The 17,302-nt window shown below is 47.8% G+C and overlaps 1 protein-coding gene across 2 annotated transcripts in view; it reads left to right on the forward strand.

The window, feature by feature from the left end:
• The first annotated feature begins 2,092 nt into the window (after positions 1 to 2,092).
• The window catches only part of LOC138792401 (RING finger protein 17-like), a 101,858-nt gene continuing 86,648 nt past the window's right edge, over positions 2,093 to 17,302 (forward strand). The window contains exons 1-4 of one of the 2 annotated variants that reach the window (XM_069969771.1): positions 2,093 to 2,262; positions 12,833 to 12,927; positions 13,539 to 13,597; positions 16,777 to 16,838. In XM_069969771.1, the coding sequence (XP_069825872.1) occupies positions 2,217 to 2,262; positions 12,833 to 12,927; positions 13,539 to 13,597; positions 16,777 to 16,838 (262 nt within the window). In that variant the 5' untranslated portion in view covers positions 2,093 to 2,216. Of the gene's footprint in view, positions 2,263 to 2,421; positions 2,481 to 12,832; positions 12,928 to 13,538; positions 13,598 to 16,776; positions 16,839 to 17,302 lie in introns of those variants that run through there. The other variant, XM_069969772.1, reaches the window with a different exon arrangement.

Raw genomic sequence — 17,302 nt, forward strand, 5'->3', positions numbered from 1 at the left:
CCTGCTGCACAGCACTTACTATGGGCAGGGGTGGCACATGCATGAACAAGCACTTGTATGTGCCAGCTGCGGAATCAGTTCCATAAGAATGGTGGAGGTGGGTTAAAGGAATTGTCCAGGGAAAATATTTTTCTTTCAAATCAAATGTTGTCAGAAAGTTAGATAGATTCTCAAGTCTTCCTATACTTATCAGCTGTTGTATGTGCTGCAGGAAATTATGTTTTATTTTCAGTCTGACACAGTGCTCTCTGCTGACATCTCTGGTCGAGACAGGAACTGTCCAGAGCAGGAGAAGTTTTCTATGGGGATTCATAGAGAACTGAGACAAAGTTCCTGTCTCGGCCAGAGATTTCAGCAGAGAGCACTGTGTCAGACTGAAAGTAAAACATTTCCTGCTGGACATACAGCAGCTAATAAGTATGGGAAGACATGAGATTTTTTAATAGTAAAGTACAAATCTATATAACTTTCTGATATCAGTTGATTTGAAACAGAAAGATTTTTGCTTGACAACCCCTTTAAAGGGGTACTCCAGCGGGGGGGGGGGGGGGGGGGCACTTTTGTGCTGGGATCAGGGAGGAGGTGGCCTAGGGGAAAGACGTCCACTCAACTCCTCGGTTCAAGCGGCGGGCCCCGCATCGCGACGCTCCGGTGCCCAAACGCTTCCGGGTGTCTGACGCGGGCCCAAGACGTGACGTCTCAGGTCCACTCAGCCACTCAGTGAAGGAGGCAGGATCTGAGCGGACTTGAAATTAATCCCGCCTCCTTCACTGAGTGGCTGAGCAGACCTGAGACGTCACGTCTTGGGCCCGCATTGGACACCCGGAAGCGGCCGGGAAGCGGGCACCGGAGCGCCGCTATGCGGGACCCGCTGCTGGAACCGGGGAGGTGAGTGGACGTCTTTTCCCTAGGCTACCTCCCCCCCGGTCCCAGCACAAAAGTGCCCCCCTGCTGGAGTACCCCTTTAAAGCCATTGTTTGACATTCTGCAGTTACATCTCAGGCAAAAAAAAAAATCTAAAAAAGGTGTGTGAAAGTTAAATAGATTTGTAATTGGTCTATTTCTCAAGTCTTCCGGTACATATCAGCTGCTGTATGCCCTGCAGAAAGCAGTGTATTCTTTTCAGTCAGACACAGCGCTCTCTGCTTCCACCTCTGTCCATGACAGGAACTGTCCAGAGCAGGAGAGGTTTTTATGGGTATCTGGACAGTTCCTAACATGGACAGAGGTGGCAGCAGAGAGCACTGTGTCAGACTGGAAAGAATACACCACTTCATGCGGGACATACAGAAGCTGATAAGTATGGGAAGTACTTGAGATTTTTAAATAGTATAAATTACAAATCTATATAAGTTTCTGACACCAGGAAGAATTTCTTTTGCCAGAGTTCCCCTTTAACAATCGTCCACAAATCTAACAATACCTGCCAAGGCAGTAGTGCAGTCCATATGATTATACATTGATATAGGCCCGAGGAGATGAATATACGGAAGGCATGGTAGTAAAGGGGACCCCCGGCTCCTCACACACATAGCAAACACTTATATAAGGCTACAATCACATTCACTATTTGGGGCCTCCATCACTGAGCCTTTTCTGGCTGGTCTCCCGCTGGGGTTCCCCATTTTGCAGGATTTTGACACTACAAAACAAGATAGGGCAGTGATGGGGAACCTTCGGCCTTCCAGCTGTTGCAAAACCACAATTCCCATCATGCCTGGACAGCCAAAGCTTCGCTTGATGAGGCATGATGGGAACTGTAGTTTTGCAACAGCTGGAGGGCCGAGGGTTCCCCATGGCTGAGATAGGGCAGGTTACTTTTCAGCTGCCAATTGGCAACATTGTGTGACTATTGGTGATCACAAAAACATAAGAGGTGACTATGGCAGGTGTGTATTATGGCAAAATACAAAGTAATGGGCAGGTAGGGCCATTATATGTATGAGGAACTGAGTAACCATGGTGATGCATAGTATAAACGTGACCATACAGCCCTATAGTACCATATAGGCAATAAACACACCGACAGAGCCATTCATACATGTCTATGGGCCACGAACTGATCACGTGATCCGGCCATGGCGGCGTACATGACGTGGGGGAGGGGCCTGACCCCGCGCCGACGCCTAGTCACTGAGAAGAGGGGCGGAGCTTGGTAGGCACAGCCCCAGCGCGCTGCGGAGCGGTGTGGGAGAAAGAAGACGCACGGCTGTAAGATGGCTGACGGCGAGTGGAAGTGTGACAGCTGCCAGCACTCCGCGGGTAAGCTGGCGGCGCTCCGTGTGTGTAAAAAAAATAGGTGACGTGTGTCAGACATTTTGTATAAAGTTGTGTGTTGTTCACACTGATAAGTGGCCTAGGTAACGTTATCAGCCAATCGCGGCGAAGCTTTCATATCCCCAGCGCAGGTTTCGGGGGTGAGAGCTGAGCTGTGGTTGGCGGGTGTGGGTCACGTGGACGTCGCTGGGTGAAGCGCTGCAGTAAATATCGCTCCGCGTGTGAATTGTGTTGTGTGTGTGATAGGGTTATCAGTGTGATATGGAGAATAGGTTTTCCAAGCTGTGATACTCCGGCTGGGGCAGAACTACAACTCTCAGCATTCCCTGACTGGCATGATGGAGGAATAGTGATTACTACTATGCTGTGGTGCCACCATGTTGTGACCAAACAACTAAGGCCTCGTTCACACGTCTGTAGTGCGGCCCGCAACCGCAGAATGTGCATCAGTAGTGCGGCCCGCACCTGCAGAATGTGCATCAGTAGTGCGGCCCGCAACCGCAGAATGTGCATCAGTACTGCGGCCCGCAACCGCAGAATGTGCATCAGTAGTGCGGCCCACACCTGCAGAATGTGCATCAGTAGTGCGGCCCACACCTGCAGAATGTGCATCAGTACTGCGGCCCGCAACCGCAGAATGGGCACCAGTAGTGCGACCCGCAACCGCAGAATGTGCATCAGTAGTGCGGCCCGCAACCGCAGAATGTGCATCAGTACTGCGGCCCGCAACCGCAGAATGGGCACCAGTAGTGCGGCCCGCACCTGCAGAATGTGCATCAGTAGTGCGGCCCGCAACCGCAGAATGGGCACCAGTAGTGCGGCCCGCACCTGCAGAATGTGCATCAGTACTGCGGCCCACACCTGCAGAATGTGCATCAGTACTGCGGCCCGCAACCGCAGAATGGGCACCAGTAGTGCGACCCGCAACCGCAGAATGTGCATCAGTAGTGCGGCCCGCAACCGCAGAATGTGCATCAGTACTGCGGCCCGCAACCGCAGAATGGGCACCAGTAGTGCGGCCCGCACCTGCAGAATGTGCATCAGTAGTGCGGCCCGCAACCGCAGAATGGGCACCAGTAGTGCGGCCCGCAACCGCAGAATGGGCACCAGTAGTGCGGCCCGCAACCGCAGAATGGGCACCAGTAGTGCGGCCCGCAACCGCAGAATGGGCACCAGTAGTGCGGCCCCCACCTGCAGAATGTGCACCAGTAGTGCGGCCCGCAACCGCAGAATGGGCACCAGTAGTGCGGCCCGCAACCGCAGAATGTGCATCAGTAGTGCGGCCCCCACCTGCAGAATGTGCATCAGTAGTGCGGCCCACACCTGCAGAATGTGCATCAGTAGTGCGGCCCACACCTGCAGAATGTGCATCAGTAGTGCGGCCCGCAACGGCAGAATGGGCACCAGTAGTGCGGCCCGCAACGGCAGAATGGGCACCAGTAGTGCGGCCCGCAACGGCAGAATGGGCACCAGTAGTGCGGCCCGCAACGGCAGAATGGGCACCAGTAGTGCGGCCCGCAACGGCAGAATGGGCACCAGTAGTGCGGCCCGCAACGGCAGAATGGGCACCAGTAGTGCGGCCCGCAACGGCAGAATGGGCACCAGTAGTGCGGCCCGCAACGGCAGAATGGGCACCAGTAGTGCGGCCCGCAACGGCAGAATGGGCACCAGTAGTGCGGCCCGCAACGGCAGAATGGGCACCAGTAGTGCGGCCCGCAACGGCAGAATGGGCACCAGTAGTGCGGCCCGCAACGGCAGAATGGGCACCAGTAGTGCGGCCCGCAACGGCAGAATGGGCACCAGTAGTGCGGCCCGCAACGGCAGAATGGGCACCAGTAGTGCGGCCCGCAACGGCAGAATGGGCACCAGTAGTGCGGCCCGCAACGGCAGAATGGGCACCAGTAGTGCGGCCCGCAACGGCAGAATGGGCACCAGTAGTGCGGCCCGCAACGGCAGAATGGGCACCAGTAGTGCGGCCCGCAACGGCAGAATGGGCACCAGTAGTGCGGCCCGCAACCGCAGAATGGGCACCAGTAGTGCGGCCCGCAACCGCAGAATGGGCACCAGTAGTGCGGCCCGCAACCGCAGAATGGGCACCAGTAGTGCGGCCCGCAACGGCAGAATGGGCACCAGTAGTGCGGCCCGCAACGGCAGAATGGGCACCAGTAGTGCGGCCCGCAACGGCAGAATGGGCACCAGTAGTGCGGCCCGCAACGGCAGAATGGGCACCAGTAGTGCGGCCCGCAACGGCAGAATGGGCACCAGTAGTGCGGCCCGCAACGGCAGAATGGGCACCAGTAGTGCGGCCCGCAACGGCAGAATGGGCACCAGTAGTGCGGCCCGCAACGGCAGAATGGGCACCAGTAGTGCGGCCCGCAACCGCAGAATGGGCACCAGTAGTGCGGCCCGCAACCGCAGAATGGGCACCAGTAGTGCGGCCCGCAACCGCAGAATGGGCACCAGTAGTGCGGCCCGCAACCGCAGAATGGGCACCAGTAGTGCTTCCCGGGCCTCTACATAGGAGATAGCGAACCACAACGCAAATTCGGATCCACACTAGAACCTGTGCTCTTTTTTTTTTTTTTTTTTACCCGTCACAAATTGAAGCCCCGTACAGTCGTGTGAACCAATCATTGGAATCAATTGGTTCTATGTTCAGACAGAACCATTGAAGTGTGAATAGGGCCTAAGTCCTCACGGCCCTAGTTCCTGGTCTGCAACTATGTACTGTAATAAAAATCAGATTCTCCTGTGTGTGCAGTGGATGCAGCCAGTCTCCAGCCTCCATGTCCTGAGCAACTCAGAACTGGACTAGATGGAGCAGGTGGTCTTTTCCTGCTGACAGTCTTCTATGTTTTTAACTAAATATTCACCATACACACAGAAACACTGCTAACAGTGCCAGATACCTGTAATATAGGGGGCAGTCGTATTGATATGTAGGATAGACATAGTGATGTAGAACCAGATTTATCAGCTCTCTGTCAGTGTTCACTCTCCTGAATCATCGTGATCCCACAGGGACTACTCGCTCAGACAGTCAGTGACCCCAGCTGCGTGGGCATTTCTGAGTGGAGCTGCACAGAGGCATGGGGATAGACAAATAGGACTTCTTTATTATGATCCCACCACCCCCTGTCCTCCCTAGATTTTTCACTGTTGCCCAGGGTATCCCTTTAATATCTGTGTCAAACACGCACGCACACAGCCCGCTGCCGCCATAGCACACTAAGGAATAACACAATGGGGGAGATTTATGAAAGGGTGTAAATATACACCTGGTGTAAACTGCCCCCAGGAACCAATCACAGCTCCTTTTTTTACTCTATCAGAGCTGAAAGCTGGGCTGTGATTGGTTACTGTGGGCAGTGTATATTTACACCCTTTGATAAATCTCCCCCAATATCTTCATCTTCTCGCAGAGAGAAATCACCACACTGAGGACAGAGGTTACTGCTACACTATGTATGGCTTCTCCTCCTCCTCCTTCTGTATGTTACACGGGATATCTTCATATTACACTGCTGCTCACACACACACACACACACACACACACACACACACACATACAAAATGGACTCTTCCAGCTCTGAAACAAACTGCCAAACAGTGCTTTAGGACCATTACTGATATATAGAGGAAAAGCGTAATTATATGTATGTGGTTTTAATAAATAAGGGCCTTAGATTAATAGAACATAAAATATATTGATGAACATTTATAAAATTCATTTAAAATGACTGTACCACCAGGCCCAGGCTGAAGCACTGGAGGCGGCCGACCCACCCCCAGTGGGAAGAAACCCCAGCCCCTCCATGACGTGACTTCATTAGAATCAATGAAACCCTATCATAGAGGGGCTCGGGTTTCCTCCCAATAAGGGTGGGTCGGCCCGCCTCCAGTACTTCAGCCTGGGCCTGGTGGTACAAATACTTTAAAAACTCAATTATACAATTTTTTAATTTTTTTTTTCTTTAAACGTTGGAGTCGGTAACTTTTTTTCCCGATTCCACAGCCCTGGTAGGAGGTAGACACTCCTGCAGGTCCCTTTTTTATTTGAGTCTATTTTATTTGTTTTCTTTCCATTTTAGGGTATGTTTACACTGAGTAAATGTGGAGGAATTCCACAGTGAAGATCCCGCCTGCCTCAGTCTGTCTATGGGAGGGCTTGCGAAGATCCCGCCTGCCTCAGTCTGTCTATGGGAGGGCTTGCGAACCTCCGCGGCTGGAGCTGGAATTGACATGTCCTCTCATAGACAGGCTACGGCACACTGAGGCAGGCGGAATCTCCCTATGGAATTCTTCCACATTTACTCATTGTGAACATACCCTTAGGTTGGAAATATAGACCATTGGTGTCCCTGTTCCCCAAATGAGCAGGGTGAACAGCAGTGCTGTTGACAATTCCCTAGCTCCCAGAAGACGAGTGGTAAACATGAGTCTGGTGTGGGCTCCACTGACACCCACCAGCCTAAGGGTCACCTGAGCTCAAGGACAGAGCTTTACGGGTGGTTGTTGCTGTCCTCCTTTGTTGCTCTTGCGGCTGTCCTCTGCTGCCCACCAGCATCGGTTCCCACCACTGTCACATTTGAATCTCTGGCACCCCGATCTGTGCACGGTGTCAGTGCTTTTGTAGCATCCACCCCAGGGCCTGCTCTGTCCTCCTGAGCCGACACACATGCACACTGATTTGCTTCATCTCTCTAGCTCTTCTGCTTCAGCTCCAGAGGGGGACATTGACATAGTACTGGTAGGCTCTACCCTTACAGCCACTTCCCTGCCAGCCTGCCCCTCCTTCGGAGCAGTGTTCCATTGTGGACCCCCTTTTTTGCGATAGCCTTTTTTCCCTACAGATTCCAGAAGCAAATCCTCCCGCGCAGCGACATCTGTAGCCTGCTACTTTGCATGCTTTGTCACCACTTGGATGGGCTGTGTACAAGTGTAGAGAATGCATAGCACCCACAGCAAACCCCAGAACACACAGATCCCACATCCAGCATGTATTAGGAGATTACCCCTACATGAGAAAAGGCTACAAACTTTATGTAAGGTCTGAGCAATTTTTTGTTTTGTGCTTTCATTCTTTTCTCCTTTTGTTTAAAAGACCATAGCGCTTGTATTTTTTCACCTAGAGACCCACATGAGCCCTTATTTTTTGCATCACTAATTGTACATTGCAATGACAGACTTAATTTTTGGCTAAAATATGCTGTGAAACCAGAAAAAATTGTATGGTGCAATTGAAAATAAAACCCCTATGGTAAAACTGACATGTTACACATGTTCCTCAAGATGTTAAGATTACAACAATATGCAACTTGCATAACTTTTATTTTATCTGACTGCCTTTAAAAATTTAAAATCTTTAAAAAAAACCTGAATGTTCCTTAAAATTGCCATCATTTCCATCATTATAACGCTTTTATCCTTGGGTCTATGGACTGTTTTTGCACCATGATCTGTACTTTCTATCGGTACCTTGATTGCATAGGTCACTTTTTTAACAATTTTTATTACAATTTTTTTGGATTTAATGCGACCAAAAATCTGCAATTTTGCACTTTGGAATTATTTGACGCTTACGCTGTTTACCGTGCGAGATCAGGAATGTAATAATTTAATAGTTCCGGTGATTATGCACGTGGTGATACCAAATATGTTTATTTTTTTCTTTCTTTATTTTTATTAAATGGGATAAAGGGTGATAATTCATACTTTAATTAGGGGAGGGAAGTTTTCATTAATAAAAAACTTTTTTTTTTTTCGCTTAACATCCACCCGGGATCGCGGCGGTTCAGAGCAGGGTCGCGGCGCGGCCCCTCTCTGAACCCCCTAAGAGTCCCATGACGTGGGAGATACGTCATGGGTCGTTAAAGGGGAACTCCGGATAAGGAAAACTTGTTTTCTATTAAAAGTACATTAAAAGTTATATAGATGTGTATATACAATGTATTACTGTATCTGTGCGGTTCTGCCACACTGGTAGCTGATCCAGGAAGTGAAAAAAAATGGCCTCTGTGCCAATCCACATTGTCTCCTGCTCCCACTGCTCTCCCACCTTAGGAGACAAATCTTCCATGCCTCTGTCTCACATTGTGTGTGTTTGATAGACACAGGCTGATGATGCAGACAGGGGGCAGGGCGTGATTCACCATCTTTGACCGGCCAGAAGCAGGTGTTTCCACTTCGCGGATTGTGCAAAAGTCTACAGAGAAATTGGGGGTATGTTCACACATGTTTGAGTCTCATTGCAGTACTGCAGCATCTGCACAAAAATGATGCAGTAACACAAATAGATAATGCTAAACAGCAGAGAGGATCAGAGCCAGCACTGCTAATCTCACCTGCACAAAAAACAAAGCATAAACAGTATATCCCATATAAGATAGTATCAAATAAAGTCCTTTTTGTGGAAATAAACCTCAAAGATAAAAGATAATTGATCATAATATGTGTGTGGAAAGGAAAAGAAGAAAAAAAAAATGTAAAAGTTCTTTGCTTTATTACAATATCAGCATTACAGGTGGAGAATACAGCGTGCTGTGTGGTGTTACAGGTAGAGAATACAGCGTGCTGTGTGGTGTCACAGGTACAGAATACAGCGTGCTGTGTGGTGTTACAGGTAGAGAATACAGCGTGCTGTGTGGTGTTACAGGTAGAGAATACAGCGTGCTGGGTGGTGTTACAGGTAGAGAATACAGCGTGCTGTGTGGTGTTACAGGTAGAGAATACAGTGTGCTGTGTGGTGTTACAGGTAGAGAATACAGCGTGCTGTGTGGTATTACAGGTAGAGAATACAGCGTGCTGTGTGATATAGGTAGAGAATACAGTGTGCTATGTAGTGTTACAGGTAGAGAATACAGCGTGCTGTGCGGGTGGGACCACAATAAAATAATAAATTACTGCAAATCAATAACACAATGAAACTGCAATGTGTGAACATAGCCTAGATGTTCTGCAACAGCTTTAGGCGGGGAATAGGCAGGATGGAGGACTGTGATGGAACAGCTGAGAAAAAGCATTGCATTCTGGAACCTGTAGTACTGTGTACATCTGCTCAACCAGGAAATACAGAAACACAAAACAGAACAAAACCCCCCAAAACAAATGGATTTTTGGTAGTTTCAAAAATGGCATAGAAAGGTTAGTATTGTTATATGCTTCTGCAGAAGTTTTTTTTTTTTTTTTTTTTTTTCCCCTCTACCCGGAGTTCCCTTTTAAGGGGTTAATGACGATTATAGACTCAAATGCAGAGCAACTTTTTAAGAACTAACATATGTCCACAGTCTTTAAAAGGGTACTCTGACCGGGACCCTTTTCTCACAATCGCTAAGAAGAGGGTGACCGAAAACAATCACATCTACTTACCTACTGGTCTCCGCTGCTTCCACCTGAATCCAGCTGCTCCAGTTTCAGATCGCTCCCTGGTCTGAGACGGGAATTGAGACGTGACGTCTCAGGCCCGTTTAGCCATTCAGTAGCAGAGGCAGAGCACTGCTACAACTGTTGAATGGCTGAGACCGACAAGAAACGTCACGTCTTAATTCCTGTCTCAGACCAGGAAGTGAGCAGAGACCAGGAGTGGAGCAGCAGGATTCGGGCACCGCTGAAACCGGGGAAGTAAATAGATGTGATTGTTTTTATAAAAAATGGGTCCTGGTTGGAGTACCCCTTCAATATTAGGTGGTTGGGTGCCCTGGGGGCCAGACTACAGGTCTTGGTCCACTGATCTCTCCCACCAGTGCACCAAAGATGTGTACTTTCTATCGGTACCTTGATTGTAGAGCTGGGCGGTATACCGCAAAAATACCGATACCGTCACTGGCGTCGGTTAACCGACCTCAACTTAGCCAGGACGGTATCTGCGGTATTTTTGTACTTCCTGTCCCGTCAGAGCACACATGCGCGCCGCCCGGCATTAGCGCTGCATGTTATGTGCAGGGACGCCGGCATCAGAGCGGGAGGAGGAGGAGGAGGAGGAGGGGCAGCAGCAAAAGCTTACCTCCCGCCCCCTGCAAGTCCCGTCCAAGCGCTCGCTCTCCCCACCCGTCCGGTCCCACCTCACATGTCCAAGGCCCCCACCCCACTGGTCCGGTCCCGTCCGAGGCCTCACCACCTCTCCTCACCCGTCCGAGGCCCCTACCGGTCCGGTCCTATCTGAGCGCCCCCCACATCCGGCCGGCGAGCGCTGCACGTGTGTGTGCCGGGACGCTGGCATTTCAGAGCTGGAGCTGGAGGAGCAGCACTTGGCGGCAGCTGTCCTGTAGTTCCCTCATTAACAGTACAGGAGTCTAGCATAGGAGGAATGGATGTGCTGCAGCAAGCAGGATGTCACACACAGCAATGTCTCCTATAGCTTATCCTGCCTGCTGAAGCCCATTCACTCCTCCTCCTATGCTACACTCCTGTACTGTTAATGAGGGAACTACAGTCATAGACCCCTGCCCCCCCTGTACAGTCATACACCCCTATCCCCCCCTGTACAGTCATACACCCCTATCCCCCCCTGTACAGTCATACACCCCTATCCCCCCCTGTACAGTCATACACCCCTGTCCACCCCCTCCCTTTATAGTCATACACCCCTGCCCCCCTGTACAGTCATACACCCCTGTCCACCCCCTCCCTTTATAGTCATACACCCCCCCTGTATAGTCATACACCCCTGTCTGCGCCCCCCTGTATAGTCATACACCCCTGTCGGCCCCCCCTGTATATAGTCATACACCCCTGTCGGCCCCCCCTGTACAGTCATACACCCCTGTCGGCCCCCCCTGTACAGTCATACACCCCTGTCGCCCCCCCCTGTACAGTCATACACCCCTGTCGGCCCCCCCTGTACAGTCATACACCCCCAAATAATGGTAATGATAATAATGATAATAGACTAACCACGGGTTGCTGCTGAGTGAGTTCTTTTTTACTTTTTTGATATCGCCAGTTTGGCATGGCAAGTGGGTGTGGTTTGTAAAAAGGGGCGTGTCATAATTATCGTTCAGTTATCGTCACCGCGGCTACATGTGCGATAAACCGCGATATTGATTTTGGCCCATATCGCCCAGCCCTACTTGATTGTACATATGCGACTTTTTGATTGCTTTTTCTTACAATTTTTCTGGATTTGATGCGACCAAAAACGCACAATTTTTAACTATGAGATTGGGAATTTGATGATTTAATAGTTCGGACGATTACGCATGCGGTGATACCAAACATGTTTATTTATTTTTATTTATAAAATGGGGAAGGGGGGTGTTTCAAACTTTTATTAGGGGAGGGGGTTATTTATTAATTAAAAAACAAACACATTTATTTACTTTTTTACACACATACTATAAGCCCCCCTGGGGGACTTCTAGTATGCCTGCTCTGATCTTTCATAGAGATCTATGCAGTATAGATATACTGTATAAATCCATGAGATAGGTACTCTATTGCTTTCGGCTGCTGCAGCTGAAAGCAATAGAGTGCTGAGCAGGGATTGGTGCCATTACGGCGCAGACCCTGGCCGGACTCAGATGCAGGGATCGCTCCTCCACGACAACGTTGCGGGGGGCGATCCCCGCCACTAGACACCAGGGAAGTAGCCAAGCAGCATTTTAAATGCAGCTGTCAGGTTTGACCGCTTCATTTAAAATGCTAATTAGCGGCCAAGGCGATTGGACCGTGCACGCTAATTGACACGGTCCCGGGCTACTGATATATCTATCTGCTTCTAACCTGCTGTTAGTTTATTGTGTTTAAGGACAATTCCAGGCAAAATGTATTTTTTAATATGTTATTACATAAGGAAAGTTAGACAAATTCCTAATGTACGTTAATTATGGGAAATGCACATAAAGTGTTATTTCCCTCAATTTAGTAGATCAAGCAGGCTTTAATTCCTCTCAAGTATCGTGATGTCACGAATCAGGTGTAATTCAAATGAATTGTCCAGCAGGGGGAGCAGTATATGGAGAAATTACATTGTAAGAATGACTATATCACAAGTGCCAGCAGCCCCCCAGTGAACACCCCCTAAAGACCCCCAAAATACCCCGATCACAAGTCCCAATTACACCTGATTCGTGACGTCACGGTTTTTGAGAGGAATTGAAGCCTGCTTGATTTACTAAATTGAGGGAAATGGCACTTTATGTGTGTTTCCCATAATTAATGTACATTGGGAATTTGTCTAACTTTCCTTATGTAATAGCATATTAAAAAATAAGTTTTGCCCGGACTTCTCCTTTAACATGTTTGGATTTTTTGCCACTTCAGTCCATCTGGTCCTGTTCTTTGGCTAAGCAGACATTTCCTGCGTGCCAATCACCCTCTGAGGTGGGGTCACCAGTACGGCCAGTGGTTGGCTGGGTGTCACAGAGGGCAGCAAGGGAAGTGGGAGTCATCTATACAGCAACCATTAGGAGTTTGCTTTATGACCTGTTTTGACTGTAGAGGGCTATGCTGCACAGATACATAAGGTGAGGTATGGTGTAAAGGGAATATGCGATCTCTGGCGTTAGTAATATGCCACTAAAGTGAGGAAAAACAAATTATTTTTTTTTTAATTAAGGTGACTGTGTGGAAACCTTGGCATGCGGACATTGCCTGTGTGGAGTGTGCTCCTGTAAAATGGAAACACTGACCATCACGTGTCCTTTGTGTGAGGTAAGATAACGTAGCAGCCTAGACCCCCAATCCCTTACTCCACCATACCCCCCCCCCCCCCCCCCACACACACACAAACACCTGATCATCACTGATGCGACTGCTGTCCCAGGCTTTGTCCATACACAGTATTTTGGTCCGTATGTTTAACCAAAACCACACATGGGTCCAAACTGCAGAAATCTACAAGTTATATTCAGTCCTGACTACATACAATGTATGCACGTAAACATACGGAGTTAGAGGGGTGTGTCCTCAGACATTGGACCTCCCCTACTGAGCCTATAGTGTTGCCATATGCTAGTTATGCGCCTAAATTATTTTGCTTACAGGGGTTTTCTGGGCTTAAATGAATAATGGCCTATGGTCACATATGACATCTGATACCCCGGCCAATCAGCAGTTCAGGGGAGCCAAGGTGCCTGCACTACACCGTGAGTGGAGTGGATGAGAAGTGAACTGCAGTAACCAGACACCACCAGTATACCACCAATGGTGCACAACTTCCGTCTTTCTTCATTGTATATTGTGCATGCCATGGCTCTCCCAAATAGTGCATGTACGGAAAGGACTTTTGTTTTATCGATTTGTTTAATATCCTGTCCTGATAGGTGTCTGAAACAGAAGACGTCTCCATCCAGAGTGAAATTCCTGTCCAGCTATTGGAAAAGTAAGTTAATTTATGGTTTTGGAAGTATCACACCCTTAAATGAAAAAGAAGTCATGAAAACTACAGGTATAGTAGAAAATGAATTTGCACAAGTCACATTCCCCACTTTTTAACCAAAGTTTTCAGTACAAGAACATGAGACGCCTGTTAAGATTTTTTTTTTTTCATTTATCTTTGCATCTACTAGCTCAGCAATTTTAGGGTTGTCTGCTTAACCCAGGGAAGGGGAACCTTCAGCCCTCCACCTATTGCAAAACTACAATTCCCATCATGCCTGGACAGCTAAAACTCTGGCTCTCCAGGCATGATGGGATTTGTAGTTTTGCAACAACTGAAGGGCCAAAGGTTCCCCATCCCTGTCTTTAAAGTGACATTGTCACCCCCTTTTTGCATTATGACTGCTCTACACAGGTGTAAAGGGTACATTTTGCAGTTTTTATACCTTGTTGTATATCATACGTCATGGAGCTTGTTCCAGTAAAAAGTGATATTTTATCATCCTCGGATTGTGCCACCTGTGCTGGGCTTCTCGACCAAAGTGCCTCTTAGCCCCGCCCACAATGGTGCCATAGACGCACCCCGTCCCCTCAACGGCCAATGGAATGGGCTGGCCTAAAGGTTTAGGCCCTACCACCTCAAGGTCGGCCCATAACAATGTCTGCCAAGGGGGAGGGGCCTACGGTAGCAATGTGGGCAGGCTAAGTGGCAAAGTGGCTGTGAAGCCCCGTCCAGGTAGCTGAATCCGCAGATGATAAAAGATCACTTTTAACTGGAACAAGCACCATGATGTATGATATAAAATAAGGTATGAAAACTGCTAAATTTATAATGCAAAAAGGGGGTGACAGTGTCATTTTAACCCTTTAATGTAGTTTCCTTCTGCCATGTTGTTGGAAATTTCATATATATACCACGTAGACATTTGTTTCATTGATATAAACGTACTAGAATCTTAGTTTTTTTTGTTAGGGAAAACCCCCCTGCTACTCCTGTTACCACCTTAGAAGGGAAAAATTTGACACTGTCTGTGGCCGCCAAAGAATCTTCTACTTACTGGTAGGATTTGAGTTATTTGTGGTTATATGTAGCCCCCTGGCAGCAGCTTTTTATTGTAAAAACTATGGCCCAGATTTATCAAAGGGTGTAAAACATTCTGATTGGTTGCTATGGGCAGTTTACACCTCTGTATATTTTACACCCTTTGATAAATCCCCCCTATATGTAAATGACGGCATACAATGGAAAATCATCATTTGTCATCTGATTACAATTGGAAAAGGCATGCGGAGCCTGTCTGCCTCCTTCAGACAATCCACACTGAAAGAAAGATAAATCAAGGCTTTCCTCTCATCTCTGACCTCCTTAACCCCTAGACGACTTAGGACGTACTGGTACGTCCTGGAAGTCTGTGCCCAGACGACCCTGGACGTACCGGTACGTCCTGAGCTATGACTTAATAGCAGGTGGGGGCCGGCTGCAATCAGCAGCCGGCACCTTTCGTTAATGACACGCTGCAGCATGCCATTAACTCCTTAAACGCCGTGGCGTTTAAGTGTTAGTGACAGAGGGAAGTCCCCTGTCACTTACCGATCGGAACCCCCACAGTGAGACTGCGGGGGTCCCGATTGTTAAAACGGACCGCGGGAGGTCTCTCACCTGCCTCCGTGCGGTCCGATCGGCGCTCTGGTCACTGAGCCTGCACAGGCAGGCTTAATGAGCAGAGTGCCGATAACACTGATCAATGCTAGGCCTATGGCATAGCAGTGATCAGTGATAAAAATCTAAGTAGTGTATGTAAAAGTTCCCCAAAGGGACTTCAAATGTGTGAAGGTTAAAATCACTAACACACAACCCCAAAGCCCCTTCCCCAATAAAAGTTGAAATCACCCCCCCCCCCTTCCCATTATATAAATAAAATATATAAAAATAAATAAACATATAATATACCGTAGCGTGCGTAATTGTCCATCTATTAAAATATAACAAGCATCATTGCCAACGGCACAGACGAAAAGAAGGAAAAAAGTGCGCGGATTACCGATTTTGTTACATTATATATATTTAAAAAATCTATAAAAAGTGATTAAAACGAACAATCTTTACAAATATGGTATTAATAAAAACTAGAGATCATGGCGGAAAAATTATACCCCATACAGTCCCATAGGTGTCAAAATAAAAGCGCTATAAGCGTCACAATAAGCCCATTAAGTGGTGTAATCTTTCCATTCTGAGACAGTGCTCTCTGCTGACATCTCTGTCCATGTCAGGAACTGTCCAAAGCAGTATCACGTCCCCATAGAAAACCTGTTCTACTCTGGACAGTTCCTGTCATGGACAGAGATGTCAGCAGAGAGCACTGTCAGACTGCAAAGATTACACCACTTCCTGCAGGACATACAGCAAATGATAGGTACTGATAAGGATAAGGCTTGAGATACATTTTGACAACAGTTGATTTGAAATAATTTTTTATTTTTTTTTGCTCCTTTAAATAAATTGAGAAATAGCTGTGCACCATAGAGGGGGGCTCTACAGGGCTCAATATTGCAGTGAAGGCACCGAATCACTCACTATGAAGGGTTACTATAACAAATCATGCAGGTTTTTAAAGCGAATGTACCATCAGGCGCCAGTCTTTTCCTGAGCGCCAGCCTACCCCAGAGCACTTGAAATGTGGCAACATTGATTCTAATGGAGAGGGGAGGATATATTCCTCACACTAGGGGGGCAGGGGTGCACGGGGTTGCCAGATGCACGAGGACCAGTCAGCAATTCAAAAAATTGGACAGCGCCACTGGCATCCCCACGCCAGCGCTGAACGATTAGGTAAAAAAAAAGGAATGTACCTAATGGTTCATTCGCTTTAAAAATATTTTAATATCATAGGTTTGCGTTTAATTCATAGTATATCCATGACCTGTTATCAATGTCTGATAAGTGGTTTACCTCACTCAATGAATTTTATATGAAAATTTTGAAAAAATGTTATGTCCCTTAGCTCCGTATCATCCCTCTGTTTTACCATGTTTAGGAAACCGTAAACATACATACATTACTAAATCTATTATTATTGCCATAAAAGAGTCTAGTGTCTGTAGATTGGATTTATATGATAAAGTGTAGTTTTCTGGTTTGTTGTAGATGGTGTATAATGCTGTTCTATTAATTTTATACAGTGTTGACTCAAATACGTCAGTGAAGGATAAGAGTGGGTCCAAGATGAAACACACTGTGAATGGTATGAACTGATTTGATGAGACGGTCAGACAGTTCCAACATTTCTTTTATCAATTTATTATATAGTTAAGTTTGTGTTTATTTAAAGAGGTACTTCTGGCTGTGGTCATTTTCAGTGTACGGCTGGGGAGGGGGTGGATATAGAAGCCACCGGTTACTTACCTCCCAGGTCCCAGATCGCCCCGCCCCCTTCTCCCGTCCGGCTGCTGCTTCCTGGTCTGGGCTGCAGCCTGAGATGTGACGTCTCAAGGCAGCTCAGCAATTTAGAGGCGGCACTCGGTCCATGGTCACTGGATTACACCAGTCTGTATAGAAGCTGTGACACACAGTTGGCCAGGTTTATTAAACAGAAAGTTTATCCTCTGTAGGTTTTCTTCCTTTGTTTGTTTGTTTTTTTTTTTTTAAGCACCGTCTGAATTTCTCTAAAAGATTTATCGTGCGTTTTATGTAGGATTTTTCTTGATT

This window comes from Dendropsophus ebraccatus, chromosome 5, assembly GCF_027789765.1.
Source record: "Dendropsophus ebraccatus isolate aDenEbr1 chromosome 5, aDenEbr1.pat, whole genome shotgun sequence".
Classification (NCBI taxonomy): domain Eukaryota; kingdom Metazoa; phylum Chordata; class Amphibia; order Anura; family Hylidae; genus Dendropsophus; species Dendropsophus ebraccatus.